The sequence below is a fragment of the Eleutherodactylus coqui genome, chromosome 2 (assembly GCF_035609145.1).
Source record: "Eleutherodactylus coqui strain aEleCoq1 chromosome 2, aEleCoq1.hap1, whole genome shotgun sequence".
Taxonomy (NCBI): domain Eukaryota; kingdom Metazoa; phylum Chordata; class Amphibia; order Anura; family Eleutherodactylidae; genus Eleutherodactylus; species Eleutherodactylus coqui.
Window position 1 is genome coordinate 12,940,663 of NC_089838.1, and position 27,961 is coordinate 12,968,623.

The following is a 27,961-nucleotide window of genomic DNA, read 5'->3' on the forward strand; positions in this document are numbered from 1 at the left end:
GGGTATTCTACACGATGGGGATGTACACACTACTGCTGTCCGTGCTGGCCCTCCTAACTCCGGGTAAGAGCCGAGGAAGCATTGCATTATGGCTATAGGCGGATGGGTCTTTTATGGCATCAATGTGGATGGATAGTTAGATACTAGGGAGCTTCAATGTAATAACATATATTAAGGGAAGCTTTAAGTAAGAGGCTCCTCAAGGTAAACTACCACCCTTAGGTCGGCTCCACATGGGTCGGAGGTTCTGCACTATTTACAGTACAAGCAATGGGGGAAGATGTCTAAAATCTCCTGAAAATGGACTGGAACATTTCTGCACCAAACGGACAGCATTTTTGAAACCGCAGATTTTAAATCTATCTCGCCTATTTATGCTGCGGATTTCACCATCTAAATACAAGGGTTAACCCCTTAGTGACACAGGCTATTTTGGAAAAAGGACACCGAGTTTTGGAGGATTTTCATCTCCACTTTTCAAAAGCCCTAACTTTAAAAAAAAATATATATACTTCCATTGACACGGCCGTATAAGGGCTTGTTTTTTGCATGACGAGTTTTTATTGGTAGCATTTTTAGGTATCTATTGTACAACTTTTATTAGGTTTTTTTTTTGTTTTTTTTTGCAGGTTAGAGAATAAAAATCCCCAATTCTGCCATTTTTGTCCTATGATTAGGGTTGCAACCCGCCCGGTATTTTTGTGTGAAAGTACCCTTTAGGTTGTTTTATATAGAGGGTTTTATTTCGGGGTAGAAACGCTGCAGTTCTTGATGCAGGTTTTGGGCTGAGGCCATCAGTGGAATAAAAAGCAATGGGAAACGTAAAGAAAGGACTACAGGTACTTGTACACCTGGGTGATCTATCAGACGATTAACTGCTTGAACGAGTGAATGCAAATAGTCCTCCCATATAACCTCAGCCACCACCCGGGTGACCAGTGATAAAAAGAAAACGCAGGTAGAAGTGGCTCAGGAGAAGTCAATGGTCTTTTAGCACCACGTAATATGCAGTAACAATACACCCCTGTAAGTAAGCCCTTAGGCTGGGTTCTCACAGGGCAAAATCCCACCGGAAATCGCTGCGGCAAAACCGCAAGATTTCCTCTCAGAAAGCGCAGCTCGAAAATCTGCGGCACTTAGCTGCGGGTTTTAAAGCGGCTTGACCGTATGCTTTTCTGTTCCTGGACGGCGCTCCCATAGAAAAGAGCACAGCCGCAAAGGAAAGAAAAAATTGACATGCTGCGGCTGGAAAAAAACGCGTCACACCACTGGCTGAAGCCAGCTTTTCCGCGACAGATTGGCCGTCCCATGTGGACGAGATTTTCGACAAATCTTGTCCATATGGCTGGCTAAGCATAGGATTAGCGGCCGCAGCCAGATTTGCCGCAGCAATATCCCAGACGGAATTTCCGTGGCAAATCCACCCTGTGTGAGCTAAGCCTTAACGTTCTACCCACCTTCAACAGCTATCAGCTGAACAACCACCAATGTGCTCCTCGTGGCTGGGAGAAGTTGCTCCTGGACGATGTTTAGATCCTCTTCTTTATACGTGGTCGTGCCGTTAGGCTGTGAGTGAGCCTACTCCCATGGATGAAAAGCAACCTAACAGTCCTCTGTAGTCCGATCCCTGTACTTCTTGCAGAATGTCTGTCTGTCCTTGATGTTTTTCTTGGATAGAAGTGGCTTCTTTGCTGCCGTTCTTGACACCAAAAAAATAATTAAGGGACATAAAAAAAACCCACAAAAAATGCCCATATGCTTACTATTGTGCTAATGCAAAAGAGCGGGTAATGCACCCATTCCTCAGCATGCAGACTAATATCAAACCACTAACGACCACTTGTCTGTGTGTGGGTGCTTCTCGTGCTCTGCCACTGGTGACATCATCACTCCACCCCTGATCACATAACAGTGATGTCATCGCAGGTCCTACAGCATGTATAAAACACAGAGCCGGACCAACAGAAGAACAAAGTTGGGGCTCTTGGAAGGGTAGGACAAAAATAACAAGATGAGAATACAACTAAGTCGTTATTCTCTTAGACACAACTATGGGGTCCTGACAGAAGGCACTTACCTACCACCACCACGGAGATCCAGCGGCCGAAGGACCTATGGTGATGTCACTGCTGTTTGGTAGAAAGTACCTTATACTGGGTAAGCCGACAACCGCTACCAGGACCTGTGATGACATCACCATCATGTGCTCACCTGTGTGGGTGGAGTCAGATCATATGAGCAGGGACTGATCACTGTATCCAGGAGTCTGCTGTGCTGGTTGTCATCCCTTCCCTGCTGGATGAGCTGAAGGGATCAGGACGTAGTAGAGCTGCGTATGTGATGTCTGGGACTCAGGATGGATGTGGATGTAGCACAGCTGTGTGTGTTATGTGTGGAGGATCAGGATAGATGTAGTAGAGCTGTGCTTCTCCCAAACATACAGGAGCAATGCGGTGATGAATAATGCCTTGTCCAGCAAGATGGAGCATCTCGTCACAAGGCAAAAGTGATAAGTAAGTGGCTCTGTGAACAAAAGTTGAAACTTTCAGTCTCTGGCCAATAGATTTCCTAGATCACAATCCCATTTACAATCTGTGGTCAATCCTCAGAAAGCAGGTAGACAAAAAAAAATACAGAAATAGTGATAAATTGCAATCACTGATCAGGAAGAATGGGCTGTCATCGTTCAGGATTTGGCCAAGAAGCTGATATCCAGCGTGCCAGGGCAAATTGCAGAAGCCTTGGAAAGTAATGGTTAACACCGTAAGGCTGCTTTCACATCGGCAGTGTTACTTCCAGTATTTTGTGCCAGATCTACAATGGATGCTCTGAATGGAGGTTCCAGCGCAGATGTGAAGGCAGCCGAAATAGTGAGTCTTTGCCTAAACTTTATGTATTTTTCAAAAAAAAGTTTGAAACATTATGAAAGGCTTATAATTGTACTTCAGTAACCATAGAAATCTCTGACTACGGCCCCTGCACACGGGCGGAAATTCAGCGGCGGGATTTTTCCGCAGAATTTCCGCCCGTGCCCGCCTGCATAGGATTGCATTACAAAATGCAATCCTATGCAGACGGCTGTGAAAATACACGTGGAAGACAAATCGCGGCATGCTCTATTTCTGTGCGGGTCTCGCAGAGGCCCGCACAGAAATGTCACTCCCGGTGCTCTGGCTTTGCTCTGCGCAAGCGCCGGCTGGGCAGCAGCCGGTACATCACAGAGCCGGAGCCACGGTCCCTGCAGGGCGCGGGTCAGGTCCCCTGCGAGAATTCTCGCAGGGCATCCAACCCGGCCATCTGCAGGCGGCCTAAAAGATATAAAAACACCGAAGCAGCAAACTTTGTGAAAACCACAATTTGTGTCAGTCTCAACTTTTGGCCACGACTGTAGGGCAAATGTGTTTTGAATGTTTGCTGCCTATAGTGGAAAAAAAATTGCATGCTTTCCAAATGTTGGGAAGTCATTGCCAGAGACTTTCACAACTTCTGCTGATTGTACACTGTTGTTTGTGCTGTAAAATTGCAACATGTTCTAATCCTCTGAAAAACAAGAGTCTCTGCAGATTCATATGACAGAGCCAACAAATGGCACCTCCCTATACTACCATATTACTTAGATCATTGCTGATGAAGAGAAGTTGGGGGGCCCAAGATAAACTTTTGCACCTAGGACCATGAGCCTTTAACTACGCTCCTACTTCTAGGGAAGAATATACCTCTGGTATGACATCTGAGGGAATGTACCACAAAAACTGCTGTACACCTCCTTATAGAGTCAGAGGCACATAGAGGTGCAGTGCAATCCCATGGACCTTTATGGGTGTGGACTAAGGCTTGTTGGTTGTATGAAGCCATGAAATATACATGATGATGGGTTCACTTCTGCAAAATCCATCAATAATCTAATATGTTGTTAGCGATTTAGTCGTTCACGACCCTAAAGGCAAGCTCCCTCCATGTTTTTCGGTTTTGCACCAAGCGATGTAGGAGTCATCCATATACTCCGATCCCAAACCCGGAAAAATGGGGAGGGTTAGGGAAAGACCTGGTGACCTACCCTGTAAAACCTTTGCCTTGGAAACCCTATAATCTAATATGCAAGATCCAACCATGCCCAATCTGGTGTTCAATGGGAGATAAACCAGCTTATGCTCCGCTGATCCAAGCGTGTGTGTTTATGGCGGAGCTGCTGGCCGAAAACTTGTAAAACTGTATGTCCAGCAATAGTGACTGATGCTACTAAATTAACGTGGAGATGAGTCTGAACACCAAAGCAATGACATTTGTGCTGCTGCTAGGATCTATGGAAATCATGCAATCACTGAACTCCCACCTCCTCTTGGGGCAGGGAGGACATTATATTTTCTAAAGTCACCAGATTTTCCCAGGGTCAAAGCGGGACAGAGAGGTGGGGTAAGTGGCGGGGCTTACCACAACATGATTTCACCTCCATCATTATATAAGAGACAGGAAGCAAAAAACAGTCAAAATCCTTAGCATTGGTGCGGATTTTGACTGGAAATACTATGCAGCGCTTCACCTCACCTTCTCCAAAGGCTGACCGTTGTCAGCGCTCCCTGGCTTCCGGTTCCCAGAGGCCTGTAAGCATATATCTATATTACACTCAAGTTCGGCACTAACAACCAATCAGGTTGAATCAGACAAGCCAAACAACCAATCAGGTTGCTAAAATTGTGAATCAGAACGAATGAGGTTGCTGGAATTGCCCCATAGTGCTGAACTTGAGTGTAATATAGATATATGCGGCCTGCAATGACTTCACCTGACCAGTGGTGCCACAACTGACTAGCTCACTAGGAAGCCGGGGAGCACTGATTGTTGGAAGCCTTTGGAGGAGGTTAGGAGGAGTGCCGCATAGTATGAAATCAGCTGCGGATACGTGGCAGATTTCCAATCAAAATCTGCACCAGTGGTGCAAATTTTGACTGTTTTTGGATGCAGAAAAGCTGCATAATTTGCCACAGCATAGCTCAAGCTGAGTGGCCTCAGTAGTAATAGTGTCCCCTATATCAGTCCTAGTAGTAATAATGACCTCCACAGTGACCTCAGTAGTAATTGTGCCTCCTATATTGGCCCCAGTAGTAATAATCACCCCCACAGTGGCCTCAGTAGTAATATTATTACTACTGGGGCTGATATAGGGGACACTATTACTAATAGTGTCCCCTATATCGGCCTCAGTATGAGTAGTGATCCCCATAGTAGCCCCCCTAAAATCGATATAGTTACTTCCTCCTTGTTTTTAAAGTACTGCTGCTTCTCTGTGCTTCTGCGGGCGGAGGTGTGTGTGGCTGGATGCCGCCTCTCCTCTCCTCTCCTGCGAAACCAAGGAGGAGAGGTCAAGGGAGGAAAATCCTGGCTATACACACTGCCATCACTGTGTGCATCCCACAGCAGTGCCACTGAGTGATTACCAGTCAGGGAGTTGCGGCACCCTGGCAGGTAATCACCTTCATGGTGACCAGATGTCCTAAAAGCGGGGCGAGACAAGATTGTGGTCCCCTTCGAGGTGGGACCATCAGAGATGACCAGGCTGGATGCAGCAGATAATAAAACAAAGACCAGGAACAGGCACACCGCACTAGCAACAAAGGAACAGAAAAAAAACAGGCAGTACAGGTGGTTTGGGTCCACACAGAAAACAGTGGAGCAGCGGAGAACATAGGAACACTGACCATCAAGACAGCTAACAGTAAGCCATAAGATGACTTAGTTCATAACAGCCACCTACTTTGTGACCAGAAAATCTAGCATAAAACAGTATGGTCGAGAGCAATGCCCCCACCTACTATGTGCCACTTATAATACATGTGTAATGCCCCAATGCACTTATAGTTGGTATAGCCAGAGGCGTTTTGTTGTCACGCTGACGCCACACTCTATTTGGACCTTCCGGATGATGATGACGCAGAAACAGAGACCAGTCCAGTATAGTTTTGTAAACCGAGAGTGAGCAGTTTTACTGACTTTGGTATCGGTAAACAACAGGTTAACTTTACAACTTTACAACTGTCTGTGAAGGACTTTGTCTCAGGTGAACAAGGATGCAATATAAGACAGACAAGATCCAGTAAGATTGATTTGATTCTCTGATTTTCAACTCTCTCTCTATTATTTAGCTGAAGACTGAATTACTAGACAATTTTCCCCACCAGTGAAGTTAGATGAACAGATTGGAGTTTACTGTAACTGAAGGTATTTTTCTGAAGCAGAGAGACTAGTGACAATATGCTGATCCTGACTTTGATTTCACCGGTCAGCTGTAACACAGTTTTTGATGAAGATGCACCTCTGAAAGGGTCTTCTGGAACTCTGCTGTGGAATAACAAGGGAGCGGGTTGTTCACCACACTCTACCTTGGATGAGAATAACTCGCTGAACACTCCTCCTTGCCGACTACAGAAACTGCAACTTTCTCCTTACGCTCTCCTGGCTGAGTCTGCTAACTGCTTTACTTCACTTCCTTTTATCACCTCTCTCACTACCCACCAACTTGCATAGGGACTTGTATATTTGTTTCCCGCCCTTGGGGCTCTGCACCATTGAGATTAAACCTGATTGCCAGCCAATGTGAGGCCAGTGGTGGTACGTAGTTTCCTACAGTCATAGGTGTCACATAGCTCCTGGAACAGTTCTGACTCGAAGGCTGGTCCTCTATCAGAAAGGATTTGGTCAGGGCATTCGTAACTGAAGATGAAATGTTTCCAGACGTTAGCAGCATTGGTTCTGGCGGTGAGACATTTGACAGGGATGGCAACTGTAAATTTGGTGTAGTGATCAATTAGGGTGAGTACATAGCAATACCCGGCCTTACTATTTTCTACTTTTAAATGGTCAATGGTGAGGATTTCCAAGGGCTTGTTGGTGATGATGGGATGTAATGGGGCTCTTTGATCGTGTTGGGCTCTTCTTTTGGTTTCACAAACTGTGCATTCTTGGCACCACTTCTCTATACCATTTCTCATGCCAATCCAGTGAAAGCACTGGCAGATCACAGCTTCAGTTTTATGGACTCCAAAGTGTCCGGATTGGTCATAGTAAGAAAGTAGCACCTGATTGGCATCTCTGGGGGGAATAACTATTTGGTGCAGGCGATGTCCAGAGGCATGATCGATGGAACTTCTGTAAATGTTTTTCTCTTTTAGAAACAGTCTCTTTCTTTGTCTCCATAATCGCTGTAACTCAGGGTCCATGGATTTGCGTAATATCCTTTTCGGGGTTGCTCCTGTGAGCAAATGTTATTGCAAATCTCCAAAAATCCTACTGTCCTATTGAAGCAAGAACCATTTTTTTAACGTGTCTACAAGTTCTGATGAGCGATTAGGAGAAATGATTTGGCAATTCTGATGGGCTTGTTGTAGGGTACAGTCCGGCATTTCAACATCCTCCCATTTGTCTACTTCAGAGATATTGTCTAGTGTAGTGGGTAGCCTAGGGAGAGTGTCAGCGTGGTGTTGCTCTTCCCAGTGCAGTATTTGACCTGGAAGGTGAAGTTGGCCAGGCAGGACAGCCATCTCTGTTTTAATGCCCCTGGTTTGGCAGAGTTTAGGTGGGCAACTGGATTATTATCTGTATAGGCAGTAAAAGTGGCGGCAGCAAGGTAGTCCTTAAACTTTTCAGTCACAGCCCAGACTAGGACAAGGAGTTCCAGTTTGAAGGAGCTGTAATTGGCTATTTCGTCTGTATAGGCAGTAAAAGTGGCGGCAGCAAGGTAGTCCTTAAACTTTTCAGTCACAGCCCAGACTAGGACAAGGAGTTCCAGTTTGAAGGAGCTGTAATTGGCTATTTCGTTGTAAACCCTTTAATGAGCAGCTAGCATAAGCAACTACCCTTTCCTTGCCTTCTTGTACTTAACTAAGCACTGTGCCTAGGCCCTTGAAGCTAGCATCCATGTATAGGTTAAATGGGAGCGCATAATCGGGATAAGCAAGAATAGGGGAGTAGTTAGTTTTTCTTTTGATACCCGGAATTCCTGCTCTTGCTCTATTTCTCAATGTATGGCAACGGGACGCCTAAAAGTTTCTTTTGAGTGCCCACGCAAAACTTCTTGCAACGGGGCTGCAATCTGTGCAAATTTGGGGATGAATGTTACGAGAATTGTACAAGAAACAATCCTCCCACCATGCCATGCATAGACTTGCCAACGAAGGGGAAAAAGCCCATAGGGCATCCACATAATTGTAAATAAAATTTGTTGTCGAACCAGAAAAAATTGCGTGTTAGCAAAACAGAAGTCACCATAATAATATATTCTTTCTGACCCCAAGAATAGTTACTGAAAATGTCCAAATGATATCGGATTGCTAGAAGGGCCCTTTTGTGTGGTATGGAAGAGTATAGTGCCTGTACGTCACAGGTTATCCAATTGTGGTGCTCCTTCCATTGTAATTTATCAAGAACCTGCAGAACAAATTTAGTATCCTTGAGAAAGCCCGAAACCCAGGTGACCAATGGGTGGAGCAGGGCATCCAACCACTGAGATAATTTTTCAAAGAGGGACCCCCTGTTGGCATTAATAGGACTAAATTTGAGAGGAAAACAATCTTTGTGAATTTTGGAGAGGGCATTAAATATGGGACAAATAGGATGATCTTCCCCAAAGAATTTGCACTGTTTAGGGTTAATCACCCCAAGAGTAAGACCTCTAGCGAGTAGGTTGTCCAGATCCTTGGAATAATTTCCAGTGGGGTTCCACTGGTAGTGAAACATATATGTAAGAGAATTAGACAGCATGGACACCACCTCTCTGATGTATAATGCCTTATCTAGAACCACAATCGTGCCCCCCCATCAGCCTCTTTAATGTTAATGTTGGGATTTCGGGACAGTTCCTCAAGGGCATTTCTTTCAGCATACCATAAATTCTGTTTATTTTTGAAAGATTGTTTATCCAAATTTACTAGCTCCTCCACCTGTGCTTGAAACTGGTCCATCACATTAGCTCTGGTCTGTAAAGGGCAGAAATTAGGATTGGTGATTTGGGTGAGATGGAATATGTTGTTCAATTCCATATGTTGGTCTGCCTTCAGGTCAGTGTTCAGACTATTCAGCATACTTATGCAAAGCTGTTCTTTGGCTGAAAGATCAACTGGAATATATTCCCGACCTAAAGGATTGAGGGAATGTGGTATCATTATGGGGGAAGGAGAGTCTTTTTGATTGGATGTATATATTTAATGTTCTCTCTGTTTCTCATTTGTAGGGCTAGTATCGGCCTATCGGACCACAGCACTAGTTGGTGATAGCGTGATTTTACGTTGTGTGAGCCCCATTACCCATCATACAAGTCTTGCATGTTGGGGAAGGGGAGCCTGTTCAAGTACTGGATGCAACTTCCCTGTAGCCACAGTCAATGGAAGCAGAGTGATCTGGACAAAATCTATGAAATACCAGGTAAAAGGAGATATTACTGATGGAGAAATGTCACTGACCATCGCTGATGTGAACTTGGACGATTCGGGAGTGTACTGCTGCCACGTGAAGATTGTAAGTCTCGGGATTGATCTGAAGAGAGAGATCCATGTGGAGATACAGCATCGTAAGTAATTTTCTATATCAGTAGGCCATCCAGCTTTCCCAATACGCATCTCTGTTTGTAGCCCTTAAAATGGGCCATCCTTAAAAAGGTGTGTTGGTATGACAAGATTCCTAGACAGCTGTACTTACTGGAGACACTGGCTTAGCTATTTAGACTGGGACACAACCCCTACACAACCCCAGCATGACATGACTTATATAAAATTTCATTCTCTCCACAGCCATGATGCCAGACAATCTTGTGCAAGGGTCAGTAGATGATACATTGACTCTACCCTGCAAATATACACCTGATGATGGTCCAAGAGAGGTTTGCTGGGGAAAAGGTAGCTGTAGTATCTTCAAGTGTAATAACAAGGTTCTCAGTACTGATGGCGCCAACGTGGATTGGACTGAATCCAACAGATACCAGTTGTTGGGGAATATCACAAATGGAGATGTATCTCTAACCATCAGTGGGCTGACAAAGGACCAGGAAGGGACCTATTGCTGCCATATATGGGTCCCAGGAATATTCAACGACATTAAAAAAGACATAAAACTGGAAATACGAGATGGTAGGATTTCTTTTATTACTTTATGAGCATTGCAATATCCCATGTAGAGGGTCTTCCTCTGGTAGGGTTTTCTTTCACTTCAAGAAGACCAACTGGCTTTACATAGTCCAGTATTTCATCCCTTGGTGAAAATCAGGCTATGACCTCAACCATATAAAGAGAGCTGTTGAGCACTTTCGATGCCTAGATGTCATGTCCAGTGTCATGGGAATTTTTAATGTTTTCAAAAATCTCTCCTGGATTAACCAATCCTTTCTTCTCATAGAAAACTGGGCAGCAATGCCCAAAATTTTAATGTCAAGGTGTCTCACAACTGTCTGTAGCATCGAGGCATCTAAAGCTCGAATCACTCTATTGTCATGGCTTCTGTTCCTAATAGAGCCATGCCCAGTAGGATAGAATTGTTTTCAAACAGATCCTAACACATCCTAATAGATCCCACTGACTTATAATGGGGTCTGTTAGGTTTCCAGTAGGGTTCTGGTATTATATTGCTCGGTGTACTTAGGTTATCAATGATTTATTAGTGGATCTCAAACATCGGTGACCTCAGTTGGCTAGCATAATAGAGGGCTCTGATGCTCTCACAGAATCATTGAGTCCCTTTCATTGCATATCTAGGTACAGTGGCATGTCTAAATGAGTGGTTGTGCATTGTTCTTCAACTCATCTCAATCACTTGAGGTCTGACCATCACTGATCCCAACTCTGATGACTATTTCCATTGAAAAGTAATCAATGTTATGGTCCTGGAGAATCCCTTTAAAAAGGTTGTCCAGTTGTAAACTATTGATGGCCTATCCTTAGGATCATCAATAGTAGATCAGTGGGGGTCTGTTGCTCAGGACCCCCGCTGATCAGCTGTTTGCTGGGCTCATGTGCTCAAGCAGGAAGCAGACTGCTGTGTTCCCTCTGCAGTGTTCAGGGTTGGAATTACAGGTATAACATCCTTAATTGGGATTACCTCAATGTGAAATTTGCCTGTAATACCAAGCCGGAGCATTGCAGTGGGAACAGAGCTGTCTGCTTTTGGCACAAATCAGCTCAGTGCACGAGTACACTTGCTTGGTGAATAGCTTTTAAGTGAAGGTCCTAGACAACAGATCCCCACTGATCTACTATTGATGGCCTGTCTTGCAGATAGGTAACCAATAGTTTACAACTGGACAACCCTTTTAAGTCAGGCTTACCATTTGTTAGACCAGTTACTCATGCTTGCCACCCTCTTGCTATTCCTGGCAAATGTGGGCATTGTCCTGCTCCCTCTGTATTAATGAACTGCTGTATACTTTCTGTCAGCACTGCAGGAGGTAATACTCCACAGTGCTATTACCTGCCTATTTAGCTGAGCTGGGGATCCTTCTTCCTTGCCTGAGTGTTGGTGTGTGTTTGCTTCTGTCACTCAGCACAGGTTCTTTGTCTCTGACTAGTGTGTCTGCACCTTTCTCTGCCTTGTTTGTCTGCCCTCATTTCTGCGCCTGTTCCTATCCGTTTGTTCTCTGTCTGTCCCAACTCTGCTCCGTTTTCCAGTTACCATTCAGCCTGTTGCGCATGGTGCCTTGCACTTCTGACCACCGTGAGTCAGCTGCCAACCACACCAGGACTACTCCAAGAGGTAGGGGCCTGCTCGGCTCTCCACGGCGAAGTCCAGATCCCTGTACAGGGGTTAAAGGGTGAATACTAGGGAGCCAACAGGATAATGCCCTCAAGTTTAGCCCAAAGCCAAACCAATTGGTTGGCACAGTGCATCCACACTCACAGTGCATAACATCAATTTTCAAAAATTTTCCATTTTTTTCAAGGGAAGGTGAAAACATGGTGCAAGCCTCTAGGAAGAATTTTGCTAGTTTTGGCCAAATCCACTAGTTAAAGGCAAATCAAAATGTCCTTAGAAATGAAACAGAATGCTTTATCTACATGTCATTTTACTTTTTTACGGTACCTTTATTTCCGCAGTCACTCTTGTGAGAGGGTCATTGAAGGATACACTGGTATTACCTTGCTCCTATGACACCGACAGAGGCACATACTCAACATGCTGGGGTCACGGCCCTTGCGGACTGCTCACATGTTACAATAAGATTCTTGAAAGTGATGGTGATGATGTGATCTGGAGAGAGTCAAGAAGATACCAATTAACAGGGAACTTAGCAAAGGGGAACGTGTCTTTGACCATCGAGGAGGCCAATGCGGATGATGGTGGAGTCTACTGCTGCAGAGTTAAGGTCCCTGGAGTTTTTAACGATATAAAGAAGGAAATCCGTGTAGAGATACGTAACGGTATAGTATTTCGCATCCTTTATTTGTAGAGCACCATTATATTACTGTGTTTTGTACATAGAATAGATGCAGCAGGGTGGTAGGGCCGGCTCCAGGTTTATGTAGGCGCTTGGGCGATAGAGCCCGAGTGGGCCCCTTTGTGTCACATGTGGCAGTGAGATTCCTTGTATTGTAGATATTGCTGAATATTCCACCTATTTCTTGAATAAGTGAAAGCCATTGAAAATTTTGCAGCAGACTATATTCTGCAGAGTAGATTTATGTGAATCAGCAGTTAGGGTGGTACCATACATTTTTATGAAAAACGCCATGTTCTTTGTACCTTTTTTTCGTGAGTGTTTTTGTACTGGGCTATATAAAATTCATTTTCCAATCACTGATAGCTCCGCCCATTGGACTGTTCAGGTCTGAATCAGCAAATATATAAATGGATAAAATTCTAATTATACTGAACCTTTCCCCATAAATATATATATCACTCTGCTCAGCTCCTCCTGCTCTACAACATGATGCCTGCAGTTTGGACAACATGTTTGAGTGGACAGATTACCTTTCCGCGTTGGTCGGGATCTGACGCCGGGCTTGCAGAGTGGTATGGCCATGCGTCTGTCATGCGTATGACAGTATTTAGGAGAGCCGACCCCCCTTCCGACCCATACGTATCACAGACCAATAGGCTATTCATGTGCTTCCATGAGGCACCGCATGTATTTAGGAGAGACTCTCTGTGTACAATGGGCTGTGATCATATAATTTCTCTCCATTCTATTCACAGTTGATGTCATCTCTGGACGCGCAGGTGACTCCATTACATTACCCTGTACATACAATGTTAGTGAGGGCACATCCCCTGTGTGCTGGGGGAAAGACACTTGTCCAATATCTAGATGTACTAACAGCATTGTCTGGACCGATGGCGAAGCAGTTTCCTGGACTATGTCCGAAAAATACAAGTTGATCGGGAACATAAAAACTGGAGACGTGTCCTTGACCATCAAAAGGTTGACGAAGGAGGATGAAGGAACGTACTGCTGTCGTGTGGAGATCCCGGGACTGTTCAACGACAAGACGAAGGAAATCAGTTTGAATGTGGAAGATGGTAACTTATTCGACGATCATGAAAATAATTTTTGATTAGATCTAGAATTTATATATTCATAAGGGGATCTGGAGTGCCCAAGAACAAGGACGTATATACCATAGAGGCGCATGTCAAGCATATCTAGTGAGTGAGTCCATTAGGGCCCTTTTACATGGAACAACCTGTTGGGTGCAGATGCCCGACAGGCCATGCCAGCGATGAATGTTCCTATGATTTTATACAGGAACGAGCATCACTCAGTGAATGGAGGTGAAGCGCCCAGGGATCATTCCGACCCGTCCGCCTCCATTCATAATTAACAGGCAGTCGTTCATAAGTGAGCGACTACCTGTTTACAGGGATCGATCCGCCATTCAGTTTTCTGCATGTAGAAACTGAATGATGAAGAGAAGCAAACAAATGATTTTTCGTCTTTCAGTCGGGGTATGCATTTACACTCAGCATCTGCTGGATGCAGGAATTTGAAGGCTTTATCAGGTCCTGTCAAAGGGCCCGTACACATTGGTAGTGACAACCTACATAAGTATGGGGTCTCCACAGGTGTCATAGTGTTAGCTAACAAGGAAGGTGGAATTTAGGTCATGAAAAAGTCTGATTGGTGGTGGTCTTACTGCTGAGCCAACCACCTATCCCAAGAATGGGGGTCCCCATTCCCCGTTTTCTTGTCACTGTGGGTTGCTTCTCCCATCTGCAATGATGTCATAATGAATGGAGCTGTTGATGCAAAAGCTGAGCCAAGCGCTTCTACTCGGCTATCTCCGGCAGACCTGTTGAAAATGAATGTATCGGCACAGTGCATATTATGCTATCATTCCATTCAATCTCCTCACTGCAGTAGGTGCAGTGAGCCCACAGTAAGTAGAATGGGACCTACTTACAGCCCCCCCCTCCCCCGTTCTCAGGATCAGTGCGGTCCCAGGTGATAAGAGTTGATCTTGGCACAACACCTTTATCGCTCATGTAATTGCACTAATTGTTGGGCTACACCTGCACTGTCAGCCTAGCAATTGTTGGGAAAAAGCGAGCGCTAGTGTCAGCCGTTAGTGCTTGTCTAATAGCATCCTTAGTAGTATGCTGGTGTCAAGCAGCTGCTGAAAGCGGTCTAATTTTTATCATTGCAATAGATCTTCTATGTACAGCACAGGCAGCAGCACTCAACATGTAACCAAACTGCTATGGCACTTGATGGACATGTTCATAGCTCATCATATCTGACAGAGTGATAGATTGGAAGAGTCATTGATTTTGACTTTTTTGACCCATGGCTGTACTGAAGTTTCCACTTGCTGAAGTAGCCCACCACCATCATTGTCTTCAATGTTATGGCAGAATTTGTACATTTTGAAACTTTCCTTCATGAAATTTGACAAACAATACAAACCCATCACCGTTCTTTCATGCACTGTGTGAGCAGATTGTTTGCACAGTGGTTGACCATCAGCATGGTTTCTATCTCAGCTAGCACATAATCTACATTGGGATGATGATGTACAAGTTACTCGTCCTCTTAGTTCCAACGATAATTCTAACTAGTAGTATCAGTACTGGTATATCTCCTCCATTCCAGCATTTGCACCAGACAGAAGACCATAATAGATGACACTATTCTGCCCGGCAGAAATGCCAAAACGAATGAAACCTGTTGAAATGGAGAATAAAGCTCGCAGCTTTGGTCTACCTTTTCATAATGACAACCTATAGCTCCATCTAGGGTTTCGTCTAAATGCCCTTTTCGTCACTCCAGATGGAACCTTGGGACGAAAAATCTGAGTGCACATAGAGACTCTAGAGCAGGGGTGTTGAACTCATTTTAACCGCGGACCACATCAACCTTATGGTTGCCTTCAAAGGGCCAATAGTAATGATATAGTAGGGGCTCGTTCATATGTGTGTATTTGTACAGCATCCACAGTGCCACCTATTGAAAGGCAGCATTCCTTCGAGTCAAAGTGGGACTTTTTATACAAGTCTTGTTACAATGACTGGGAATCAAAAGCAAAGCCAGACTCCATGTACATACAGCTGTTTCCAGGTTATTGCCCATCATCAGTGTACAGTAGGAGTCTGGCTTTTGCTAGTGAGAGGCCTGGGACAGGGGTCAGAAACGCTCTTTTCTCCTTAGGGAGAGCAACTATATACTATAAACTAAGTGAGGAGACTCAAATGGCCACGCACGCTCCTCTGGGTAATATGCAAATAAGGGAGATGGAATAAATCCTCCACAGTGCCACCTATTGAAAGGCAGCATTCCTTCGAGTCAAAGTGGGTCATTGTAACAAGACTTCTATAAAAAGTCCCACTTTGACTCGAAGGAATGCTGCCTTTCAATAGGTGGCACTGTGGAGGATTTATTCCATCTCCCTTATTTGCATATTACCCAGAGGAGCGTGCGTGGCCATTTGAGTCTCCTCACTTAGTTTATAGTATATAGTTGCTCTCCCTAAGGAGAAAAGAGCGTTTCTGACCCCTTTGTACAGCATATTATGTGCGCAATTGTTTTGCGCATAATGCACAATAAATTGAACCCATTGATGTGACTCAGATGCCGGTAGCGCTGCCTGGTTAACCCTCTCAAACCCCTTAAAACACGCCTTAAAAACACGCCGACCCTGTATACTAAAGCCCCGGGGTCTGTGCGTGTGACAACTCCCTGCTATCAGCTGCAAGGGACCGCGGTGTGCGACCACAAGTCACGCAGCCGATGTTATCCAATGCATAACGGCCATCACTTAAGAGTTTTAAAAAAAAGTTACTTTCATCTCCTGTCACAGATCAGATCCGTGACGGGAGCTGAAGCTACTCACTGCTGGCCTCCGCCATGTCCCGTGACGATCTGGTCCTGAAAGGACCTACCGCTGGCTTCTGCGCATGCGTGTCAAAGGTAAAATGTCGGGCACATGCACAGAATACCGGAGAGCCTAAAAAATGTAAAATCTCACTTTCCCGGTTAGCAAAGATAGCTGAGAGCAAGGAGATGTCACCGAGGGCTCCGGTATGCGGTCCTCGGGATAACGGCGATTTATGTAAAGTTAAGAAAAAGTTTTTAAAAAGTATAAGTTTCATCTCCCCTCACGGATCGTATTCATGAGAGGCGATGAAAATATTTACCGAAGGCCCCCGGATTTGTACCCCGACAGTATCTTTATCCAAGGACCTTTCTCGACTTTTGCGCATGTGTCCATCAGCAAAATGGCGTCTGCATGCGCAAAACCCAACGATTGCCTGGGAAATTTTAAATCTCCCTGCTCCTGGCTACCAAAAGTAGCCGAGAGCCTGGAGATTTCACGGAGGACTGGGCATGCTGTCCTTAGTCTTCTGATCCATTGGATAATTAGATCCGTGAGGAGTGGTGAAATTACTTACCTATGGCCCCCAGATTTGTCCCCAGATGGGATCTTTATCTGCAGACCTTTTTGTGGCTTCTGCGCATGTGTCTGTTGCAAAATGGCGGACGCACCACAGAAGGTGGGGAGGGCCCAGGAAATTTTAAATCTACTTGCTCCTGGCGAAAAAAGGTAGCTAAGAGCCTGGAACAGTGACCGAGGGCCACAGTGAGCAGTCCCCAGTCATGTGATAAAAAGGTAGCGATCTACTTTAGGCCGGTCTCACACGATCCGATAGGAATTACCTAATCCACTTACAGAAAACAGAACACAGCAGTTTCTATTTTACCGTAGATATCCGCAACATAAAGCCCATTGTGCTCCACGGTCGCAGATATACCTGCAGCCCATACGCAGCAACATTACAGCACTTAGTGATGACGTGGGAAATCTAAACAAACAATCAAAAAAAATTCTTTATAGGAAGTACCGGTAGTTTTTTTTTGCTGTGCTATGGGGTCTGGAATTTCTTCAGTTGCTCCCTGAAATCCAACGGGTGTTCCCTCCATTATAGGCCTAGCCATGTGTCCTGTAAGTAGATTAAGGGTATTGCTAAACACAGAAGAACTAGTGCTATAAAATTTGGGGTATGTCTTCCCAGTTATCCCTGTTTGAAACAAAGGAAACTGTCATGAAAGTGACATCTATGAAAAAAATTAAATTTTATTTATTTTTCAAATGCTTTATAATAATTTTAGTAAAATACTGTGGGGTCGGAATGCTCGGTACACAACTAGATAAATGGACTCAAGGTGTCTAGATTTTAAAATTGGGTTGTGGGGGGTCACAAGAGGACCCGTCAGCTGATGCTGTCTGCTTCCCAATCTGTTAGAGTCTTGCGAGTATACTCGGAGAAGACATGAACTGACAACACAGGCAGTGTGTGATCAGAATGAATTCTAGTTTATTCAAGCAAATACATCAGATTATATAGACCATAGACCACTGTCCAGGCAGGATGTGCTTATCTCACGGTCAGCATATAATTGCAAGAATACATTCCTTCTTAATGAGCTATTGTAAAGAAAAAAAACTTAGAGACAGAACACCCTGTGAGTTTACCACAGGATGTTCTTGTAACTGCGAGAGATAAGGAAGACCTTGAACAGTTCAGAGAAATCAGTTCTCAACCACCTGTTTCCTGTCTTCCCTAACCAAAGCATATTTTGTATTTCAACTATTTATTCTTATTTTGATAGCTAAGCAACAAAATTAACCCCTTACATCTCCCCCATTTGGACATAGGGTCCACCATCATGCCAGGTACTTCACCCGAGTGGTGCCGGCTCCTGCCAGATTCCCTAGAGTCATGTGGTGGTCCCAAAGTCCATCTGGGTTAAAGGTTAGCAAAAGCCTTTTCACTACAACGTGTGGTACAAGACATGATTAACTTTAAAGCAATATATATATGACGAGCAAAATCATCACTACTTGAAGCATACTTTGTAAAATTCCCATGAACCACCCTCCTAAACCAGAGAACCAATTGGCAGGGTTCAAAGAACTAAATGTGTTACCCCACCAGCTATCTCTGGTTTCTGAGTTTTCATTTGTCCATGCAAGCAGTTCTTTCGACGGAACAGGAACAGTCAGGAAAGGAAAACTAGTGGCACCAGGTGTGTGTACAAGTCCAACAGTCTTTCACCTGTGAGGTGTTCAGTCCATCTACCAGTATTTGGTGGTGTCTAACAAAGTGGTTCTGGGCATTGTCATTTTGCACCCTCTCATAAGGGCAAAGCATGGAGTGAGGAGTCCAAAAGTCCATCAATAAACAAAATGTCCTTAATTTTCCTTCTCATGGGGGGCAAAGCAGGGCGTGAAAAGTCCCATTAGTCCCAAGACAAGCAACAGTTCCTTCAATTTTCACCGAAGTAGGTGTAATCAGCAGGACTTGATAGGGCCCCTTGAATCTTGGCCCTAGGGATTTCCGGACACGCCTCTTTACGACCACCCAGTCTCCAGGTTGTAGGGAGTGAGATCCCTTTAAGTTGTCTGGGTCTGGAATGGGAGAAAAAAGACTAGATTCTGGGTTACTGTTAGTTGGTCACACAGGTGCTTTACATATCCAGCTACTGTGTCATAGCCCTGCTGTAGGGCCTGTGGATGATACAGCCCCAATCTTGGCACAGAGCCAAACAAAACTTCTTTTAACTTAAGCGTACCATCAAAGTCCAAGGTTTTTATCAAAGTCCAAGGTTTTTATCAAAGTCCAAGGTTTTTATCAAAGTCCAAGGTTTTTATCAAAGTCCAAGGTTTTTATCAAAGTCCAAGGTTTTTATCAAAGTCCAAGGTTTTTATCAAATTCTTCTTTTCTTCTTTTCTTCCACGGCTTGAGGGCCGCTGCCTTTGCTGTGTAGACTGTGATGGCATTGACTCTTGTTCCTCTGGTGTAGGAATTGGTGTGAGCTTTCCACTTTGTCAGGTAGAAGAGGGCCTCCGTGAGACTCTGCACCGCTGCACCATTCTTAATTGGCTGTCCTGCTGAGGTAAAAAAAAACTGTCTGGCCTTCCATGTTGGGCCGTAATCATGAGCTATGCCAAATGCATACCGGGAGTCAGTGTAAATGTTTGCCGTCTTACCTTTCGCCACTCTACACGCCTCAGTGAGGGCCTTCAGTACCGCTTCTTGTGCTGAAACATGCGGGGGCATTCTGCTTTTAGGACATCTTGTTGTGTGACCACTGCAAAACCTGTTACAAACCTTCCCTCGTCATTTAGGTATCTGGATCCATCCACAAACAGCTCAAACTGGGGGTTCTGCAGGGGCTTGTCTGTGACATGCGCAAACCCAGCCGTTTCCTGGGCCATGAGGGCCACACAGTCATGCTGGTTTCCAATGTCAAATGCCTCCTGTTCGTCAGTCAGGGAGTTGTAAAACAACTTATCCCCTGTACTTACTCCCCCATTTGAATCTATGTCACCTAATGGAAGTAAGGTGGCTGGATTCAAGGTGGTGCACCTTTTGGAATGAGATGTTCGAGGAGGACTGTACTGCGAGTTCCATTTTTATCTGTCTGGCAAGAGACAGATGTCTACGGCTTACCTGAGTCAGGATACCATGTATGTCATGTGGGGTGTAGATCACCATGGTGTGATCTAGGACAACGTCAGAACTTTTGTCCAGTAGTGCTTGGACTGCTAGAACCGATCGGACGCATGATAGAGACCCTCTAGCCACCGCGTCAAGATGGGCACTGTAGTATGCTACAGGTCGCTTTTTGTCACCATGCATTTGTGTCAGTACAGCGGTGGCGTGTCCCGCCATCTCAGTGACGTATATCTGGAAAGGTTTGTCATAGTCTGGCAGCCCCAGTGCGGGTGCACTGGTTATCTGTACTTTCTCTGCGGGGTCAGGGCAAATGGCCGTGAACACAAACAGTCGTACAGAGGCTGCATGGTCATGGAGGCAGAGCGTATCCACGGCCAACAGTATGAGTCCAGTCCCAAAAAGGTACGCAACTGAGCATGGGAGGTGGGAAGTTGCATGTCACTTACCACCTTCGTGCGTTCCGGCGTCAGGTGTTTAGTACCTGGACCTAGGCAGTGGCCCAGGAACACTACGTGAGATTTGCAGAACTGTTTGTCTTTACTGGCTTTGGAGCCATTCTACTCTGATGGAGGAAACACAAAAGGCTAAGTGATGCATTGAGGCAACTATTTGGGTGAGGAGCACACAACAGTAAGTCATCAACATATTACAAGAGGGCGGTGCCCTCGGGAATTGGCCAGGCGTCTAATACCAGATCATGCATCTAGTGAACTGGTTTTGGGCTATTCCATGCCCCTTATGGCAGCACTGTCCAACAGTACTGCTTTCCTCTGAAAATAAATGCAAACAAATACTGACAGTCTGGCTGGCCCTTTAAACTCTTTCTATTAACGGGGAACAAAAGGGGGTATTGGCTGGGAAGACACATTCATTAAGGGCTTTAAGTTAACATAAAGAAGAGACAGTGTCTGCAATTGCATCTTCTTGGACATGTGCCAGGGGGTACTGACGGACCAAGGCGGCTAAGAGCTTGTTCCTCTGCGTGCGTAAGAGTGAGGACAGGGAGAGGTGTCGCTTGGTCTGCTGCCATCCGACAGAAGGTCGGGTGACTTTCAGACCCGGGGTGTATACGAGCCTCACCGGATGGGTGAAGTTTGATACAACATCCCAAGGGTCCCATCACGTCAGTTCCCAATATGCTTTCAGGACCTTCCAGCACAAGGAAGCGCGTGAGGCATCGTGGCCCTTTAAACATTACCTCAAGCGGTTCAGTTTCTGCCAGCTGAATTGGCACTCCTGAAACCCCTTGCACCGATTACCGCTAGACAATCAGGCTGGTATTCTATTTCAAATAGATCAGAACTTTATATAAAAAAAAATTTAAAAATAGCTGACCTGCAATACTTAGATCACCTACGTCTTCTCCTCCCCCCCTTTGAACTAGGGTACTTAATTGGAAGAAGAGTAGCCAGGTTCAAGGTAGTAGCAACATTGAAAAGAATGACAAGAGCACATTGTAGCTGGATTTGACGGGCCAGAAATAAGTGCTTGGGTTGCACTTGCGTGTATATGCTCCGGATGTCATGAGGGGTGAGGACCACTAGGGGTAGTTCAATACCAACTCCAAAGATTTGTCAACCATTGCCTGTACTGCTGCCACCGCACACACACACATGAGGGAGCTCCTCGAGCCACTGGACCCAGTCTCATGGAGTAGTATCCAAGTGGCCGTGGTTGTCCTCCATGCTTTTGTGTCAATACTGTTGTCACATGGCCAGAAAATTCAGTACAGAAAAGAAGAAAGGGTAAAGTGAAGGGTGAGAAATGAGCTTCAAGGGTGAGAGAGAGAGAGAAAAGAATGATTGAAAGACAGTCCTAGAGTAGTTGCATAAGAGAGGAAACAGAGTGGATCCATGGGCGGCAGTATGAAACAAGGCCCAGAAAGGGGCGGAGTTTGGCAGCAGGTGTAAGTACAGGTATGGCTGTTTGCGTGTTTCTCCTACAGAACATTCTCTCAGAGACAGTACAGTACTAACAGCATTTAGCAGTGATACAGACATTCAACCAATCACAGAACTGACATTTACCCAAAAAGCAAAAATATACCTTAAAATCCCTATATGTTTTCTATTTTTAAAACCGTATAATTCAAGTAATTCATTACAAGTTTCTTATTTTTTCAACGTCTGTCTTTCTTCTATGACCTTGAATTGTATCTCTCTATGAAACAGATTTTTGGAAAGCGGCCAGAACATTCAGACCTTGCACAACATTAATCATTAGTAAATATAAGAGGTATATTTCTTTGCACAGACTATCAAACACAGACGGCAGGGGAATAGTTAAACACATAGAAAAGACAACATGCTAAGTGCTTCTGACAGCGCAACATTTTTAACCCTTGTATTCTTAAAAGCCCCCACCGACGTGAGTGGGGTATAACTTTCTTACACTTTCTTGAAGAAGACTAAGACGTATAACAAAGATTAGATTACATAACATCAAGACATACAAGACAAACAATAATGGTTATTTGTCACATAATTGTCCACAGATTCTGCATGAACTTGCTTTATGTCCCAAAGGAACACAGACTATAAAAGAATTCCCTTTCTCTGATAACCCATTACTGCCGTATCTACACTTGCTTCTATCCATCTGTCTAACATACTTTTATCCAACCTTTGACTATCTCTGAATCTTTCCCAAACTTGTTGGTCTAAGATTCCCAAAATTCTAACCTGCTTTTCTCAACAAATTGCTAGATTCTCTCCCCACGGCTAACTTGCTTTCTCCCGTACTATTGCCAGAACTCATAGTTAAAGGTTCCCGCCTTTTTAAGTCCTATCTGTTTATATATTTTACAGGCTTGCCTACAGATGTCCTTCCCTTCCCCCAATCTTATTATCTCAATGGGTGTCAGGAAAGTCTGAGACTGGTCGGACCCCATTCTGACTATGGACTTACCTCTTGATTTACCACTATTGTCCCTACTGCCGAGTCCGCAACTGGCAGGATACTTATGTACTTTTCAGTCCCTTCTGCCTCGTCCGCAATGGGCAGGATATTTATTTAGGGCCGTCCTGCCAAGTATTGGCAGGATACTTCTCTTCTGCGAGTCCGCAACTGGCAGAAATACTTATGGACTTTTCAGTCCCTTCTGCCACGTCCGCAACGGGCAGGATATTTATTTACTACTATACTTACGGGGATAGAGGAAGGACCACAGCTTGCCTTGCTGGGCGGCTTTTAGTAATCTTATTACAAATTACAGCTAACATTATGAGTCCGGCAAAAAGCAATAATTTCTACAGCAGACAGCATGGCAATATACACACAAGGGTTCTTCCGTCTAGCACGGTTACTAAGAACACCGTAAATAACAGGCAGAAGTGTCCTATAAACATGCAGCGACTAACCTTCTGTCGACACGTGACTGAAGTCAGGGGAACCCAGAGCTGGAGTGGTAAGTCAAGGGCTTACCTTACACCGGTGTTTTGTAGATCTGGGGTCCCGTGACCTCTGGTCCGGCTGGTCGGCAGGTAGGGTCGTCAGTAGAGATGAGCGAACGTACTCGGATAAGCACTACTCGTCCGAGTAATGTGCTTAATCCGAGCACCGCTGTACTCGTCCTGAAAGATTCGGGATGCGCTGCGGAGCGGGGAGCTGCAGGGGAGAGCGGGGAGGAACGGAGGGGAGATCTTTCTCTCCTTCTCTCCCGCCCGCTCTGCCCCGCTCCCCGCTGCGACTCACCTGTCAGCAGCGGAGCGCCCCGAATCTTTCAGGACGAGCACAGCGGTACTCGGATAAGGCACATTACTCGGACGAGTAGTGCTTATCCGAGTACGTTCGCTCATCTCTAGTCGTCAGGTATCGGCTACGGGTATGGAGTTAGCTTCTGTCCCTCGTTGGAGCGCCAAGTATTGTGGGGGGTCACAAGGGGACCCATCAGCTGATGCTGTCTGCTTCCCAATCTGTTAGAGTCTTGCGAGTATACTCGGAGAAGACATGAACTGACAACACAGGCAGTGTGTGATCAGAATAAATTCTAGTTTATTCAAGCAAATACATCAGATTATATAGACCATAGACCACTGTCCAGGCAGGATGTGCTTATCTCATGGTCAGCATATAATTGCAAGAATACATTCCTTCTTAATGAGCTATTGTAAAGAAAAAAAACTTAGAGACAGAACACCCTGTGAGTTTACCACAGGATGTTCTTGTAACTGCTAGAGATAAGGAAGACCTTGAACAGTTCAGAGAAATCAGTTCTCAACCACCTGTTTCCTGTCTTCCCTAACCAAAGAATATTTTGTATTTCAACTATTTATTCTTATTTTGATAGCTTAGCAACAAAATTAACCCCTTACAGGGTCATTTGTGGAGAGTGTTCTATTGTTTTGGTAGCTTGATGGCTCTACAAGTGAGTAATGGGGCCTGGAATTAATTCAGTTGTGCCCTGAGAGCCAAAGGGTGATCCCTCCATTACAGGCCGAGCCATGTGTCCTGTAAGCAGATTAGGGCCACAATGGGTATGTTTCTGAATACAGGACAAACTGGGGGATCCATTTTGGGGCACATGTTTCATGAATATGTGTGCTGTACAAAAAAACTGTTTTCAAAATGACATAATTGTCCAGAAAAATGAAAATCATACTTTTTTCTTCCGCTTTGCTTAGATTCATTTAAACACTGTGAGGTCAAAATACACAGTACACCCCTAGATGAATTTGTTAAGGGGTCATTTGTGGGCGTTCTCCATCGTTGGCAGCTCAGGGGCTTTACAAGTGGGCAATGGGGTCTAAAACGCCTCCAAGCAAAATGTCTGTTCTGAAACACAACCGGGTGCTCCTTTCGGTTTGGGCCCCGTTGTGCATACGGATATATGATTAGGGCCACAATGGGTATGTTTCTGAACCTGGGACAAACAGGGGGATCCATTTAGGGTGCAAATCCTTTTTCATTTTCATGTGACTATTGAAAAAAAAGCCTGTATTTAAAATGACATATTTGCAAAAATATGAAATGTTATTTTTCCTCCTCTAAATTGCATTAACTCTTGAAAAAAACTGTGGGGTCAAAATACTCCCGACCCCCTCAGTGAATATAATAAGACGCGTATTTTAAAAAAAGGGGGGCATTTGTGGGGGGTATCTAGTATTCTGACACCTGTGAGCCTTTGCAGTTTTGGCTTGGTGCAGGAAAAGAAAATGTTGCTCAAAATGTTAATAATTAATCTTCATTTGTGGGTCTCCTAAATGGTTAAAAAAACTAAAGTTTTTTCAATGTGCTTCTAGAATAAAGTAAACGGATGGAAATATATATCTTATCAAAAATTCGCACAGTATGTTTGCGCATATTTGCAGTTGAAAATGTTTTTCACAATTTTTCCAATGTTGGCCCTTTTAATAAATTTACACAGGTTCTATCGGTCTATTTTTACCACTTAAATGAAGTACAACATGTGGCGAAAAAATAATGTCAGAATCACTTGGATATGCAAAAGCAGAGTTATTCTATATTAAGGCCCTTTTACACGCAATGATTATCAGCGATAATCGTTACATGTAAACATGGGCATCCGACACTTTTCATTTAAACGATAGATTTTACTTTACATAAAATCCATCGTTCAACCAATGAACACATTTCATGGTCTCCCCGCAGCCTGTTCACACTAGCCATGAGGAGAACAATGCAATCTGCTGGCAGCCAGGAGGAGAACAATGGAATGTGCAGCAGCTGTTTACACAGCTGGCTGGGTGTTTAAACACATGCTGGGCTCTGCAAACAACTCCTGCAGGTCATTTTACATGCAAATGAAGATGATAAAGTGTTAATGGCTGTTAACACTTAATGCAAATACATTGCTTAATCTTTCAATAGTTTGGCCATTTGAAAGATTATCATTGAGTGTAAAGGGACCGTTAAAGTGACACATGTCAGATTCCCTAAATTTGGCCTGATTATTAAGGTGGAAACAAGCTAATATCAAAATGTCTTTGTTTTTCTTTTCTAGATGGATTCCAAGGATTCCAAACATTCCAAACTGAAGCCTTGGGAAGGTGATAAATGTATCCAGACTCAAACATGTAGAAAAACTATTTGTATATCTGTCATTCCTCGTTCTTAAAATGGACCCGATACACAGCGAAACCTGCGCTCACAAATTCACATAAGTACATTCTTTTATTGCGAATTATAGAATGCCAGCAATCAAAACATGTTTCCAGGCATCAGTTATGGGCTACAAGTGAAAAAAAACAGTGGTGAGGGTGCAAAACTGTTCTTGTATCAGGCACCTGTGGCAAGGATTGCTTTAATGCCAATGGTCAGGTTTGCCACTGAGACTCAGGCACGCCTCAAGTTTCCTGTAGCCGCACGCTTGACCCCTGACACCATGTCAATCCTTGTGACAGGTACATAATACAAAATTTTCCTCCAGGGAACAGCCTTGCACCCTCACCATTGTTTTTTCCACCTCCATGGCATTGTAACTGATGAAGAGCCCTTGTTTCTTGAAACGTGTGTTTTTAATGCTGGTGTTCTATAATTCACCATAAACTAATCTATTTATATGAATTTGTGAGAAATAATCCCTATTGTGCCGTACACTAGGCTCGTTTTCTCTGGCCTTCCTGTCTCCAAATTTCATGCCCACCAATCTGGGTGAAACATTCGAGCTTATTGGCAGCACCGCCGCCCAGATTTAGTCTCCAGTTCTCATAACATGGGAAATAACATTTACAGGCACCTTTTTTTGGGTGTGCTTCGCCTATTATTCAGATCTTCACCTAGTCATTCTTAAAACCATTCTTGTAGAAATCTAGCACAAAAACAAGAATCCTTCATATCCTACTAAATAGGAATAGGGTGGAGCTAGCCTTGCTTGGTCTCCATTGAATAAAATCCCCCAGTTGGAAGTCTCTGCTGCTGCAAGCTGCCTCCCAGTCAATGGCAAACAGCCTATATTCTATAACCTTTGTGTTATGTATTGTTGATATCTCTGAGCCCTGGATATCAAGAGGCATGCTGTTCTCTTTTTCTCTGAAGAGGTCTATTAGCTTTCTGGGACAACCAAGTGGGTAACGTTAACCCAAATTATATAAATAGTTCCAGTTTTTCTCTTTATGTGACTTTCAGAATTTATATTGTTGCGTCTCCTAGATAACATCTAGTACCACCACTAGAGTGGGTTGGGTACATTGAACTCATGTACATGTATCACAGCTGTCTCAGAGAACGGATGGTCTTCTTGTCCATGCTGACCTATGCCCGTGTTTGGTTGATTGTGTTTTCCTATGTTTTAATATGTGAGGCTCCTAATTGTTATGTTTAACCAAATGTGTGTTATTGCATATCCCTGCAGCTTTGAATGAATTATACGGAGCCCCAAAGAAGCAAACAACTCTGTAGAGTAAAGACGGCCATTTTGTACTCAGTATACAGAAGTCTACAGCTTCATCAGCCTCGAATCCTACAGCGGATATCAGTAGCTTTACTAGCCCTATGGATCAACTTTGTTTGATTGTATGGTACTATGGAATATATGGATTATATAGATCTGTTTCTTTTTCCATTCTCCTATGAAGGTTGCTTTTTAGAACAACGTTGTATGTGTTGCGGCCTTCATGTAATTACAATAAAAAATACCGCTTACCCAGTCTCTGCTATACTTCATACTATACTCTATACTTCAAAATGCTAAAAGGGCATTTCGCCCAAACATTTTATAGACTAGATTAATTCTTTTGGTGGCACAAATAGCCCTTCATAGGCTGCTAGGGATGGTACTACCACTAATAGACAATATCTCACCAGGAGAGAGTCAAGGGGCGCACTATCAACTAACGGACAGTAGGGGGCTCATATTCTTCAGTTACCTTATAGAAACTGTTCTCACTGCTCCCAGGTGACTCGGAAGGAACACATCTCGCCCTATTTTCTACTGTCCCCCATTACTGCTTCACTCCCCTCCATGGCACATATGGAATTGGCTACTTGATGAAAGACGTATATAAGATACAGACGGTGTGCACAATACAGAAACTCATTGTGAGAGGTCTAAGTAACAGCAAATTAGGAGAAA

At 44.3% G+C, this 27,961-nt stretch overlaps 1 protein-coding gene across 1 annotated transcript; it reads left to right on the plus strand.

Annotated features, from left to right (window-relative positions):
• Positions 1-27,537, plus strand: LOC136610175 (polymeric immunoglobulin receptor-like). Its single transcript, XM_066589417.1, has 7 exons — positions 1-63; positions 9,224-9,559; positions 9,780-10,115; positions 12,072-12,395; positions 13,171-13,494; positions 25,892-25,937; positions 27,242-27,537. Exons 1-7 carry the CDS (start codon positions 15-17, stop codon positions 27,249-27,251), a joined length of 1,425 nt encoding a protein of 474 aa, XP_066445514.1. The 5' UTR covers positions 1-14; the 3' UTR covers positions 27,252-27,537.
• The last annotated feature ends 424 nt before the right edge of the window (positions 27,538-27,961 follow it).

Coding starts and splice junctions, on each gene's coding strand:
- LOC136610175 (XM_066589417.1), top strand. CDS start 15: ATGGGGATGTACACACTACTGCTGTCCGTGCTGGCCCTCCTAACTCCG. Junction 9,560..9,779: donor CCATGTGGAGATACAGCATC/GTAAGTAATTTT, acceptor TTCTCTCCACAG/CCATGATGCCAGACAATCTT. Junction 12,396..13,170: donor CCGTGTAGAGATACGTAACG/GTATAGTATTTC, acceptor TTCTATTCACAG/TTGATGTCATCTCTGGACGC.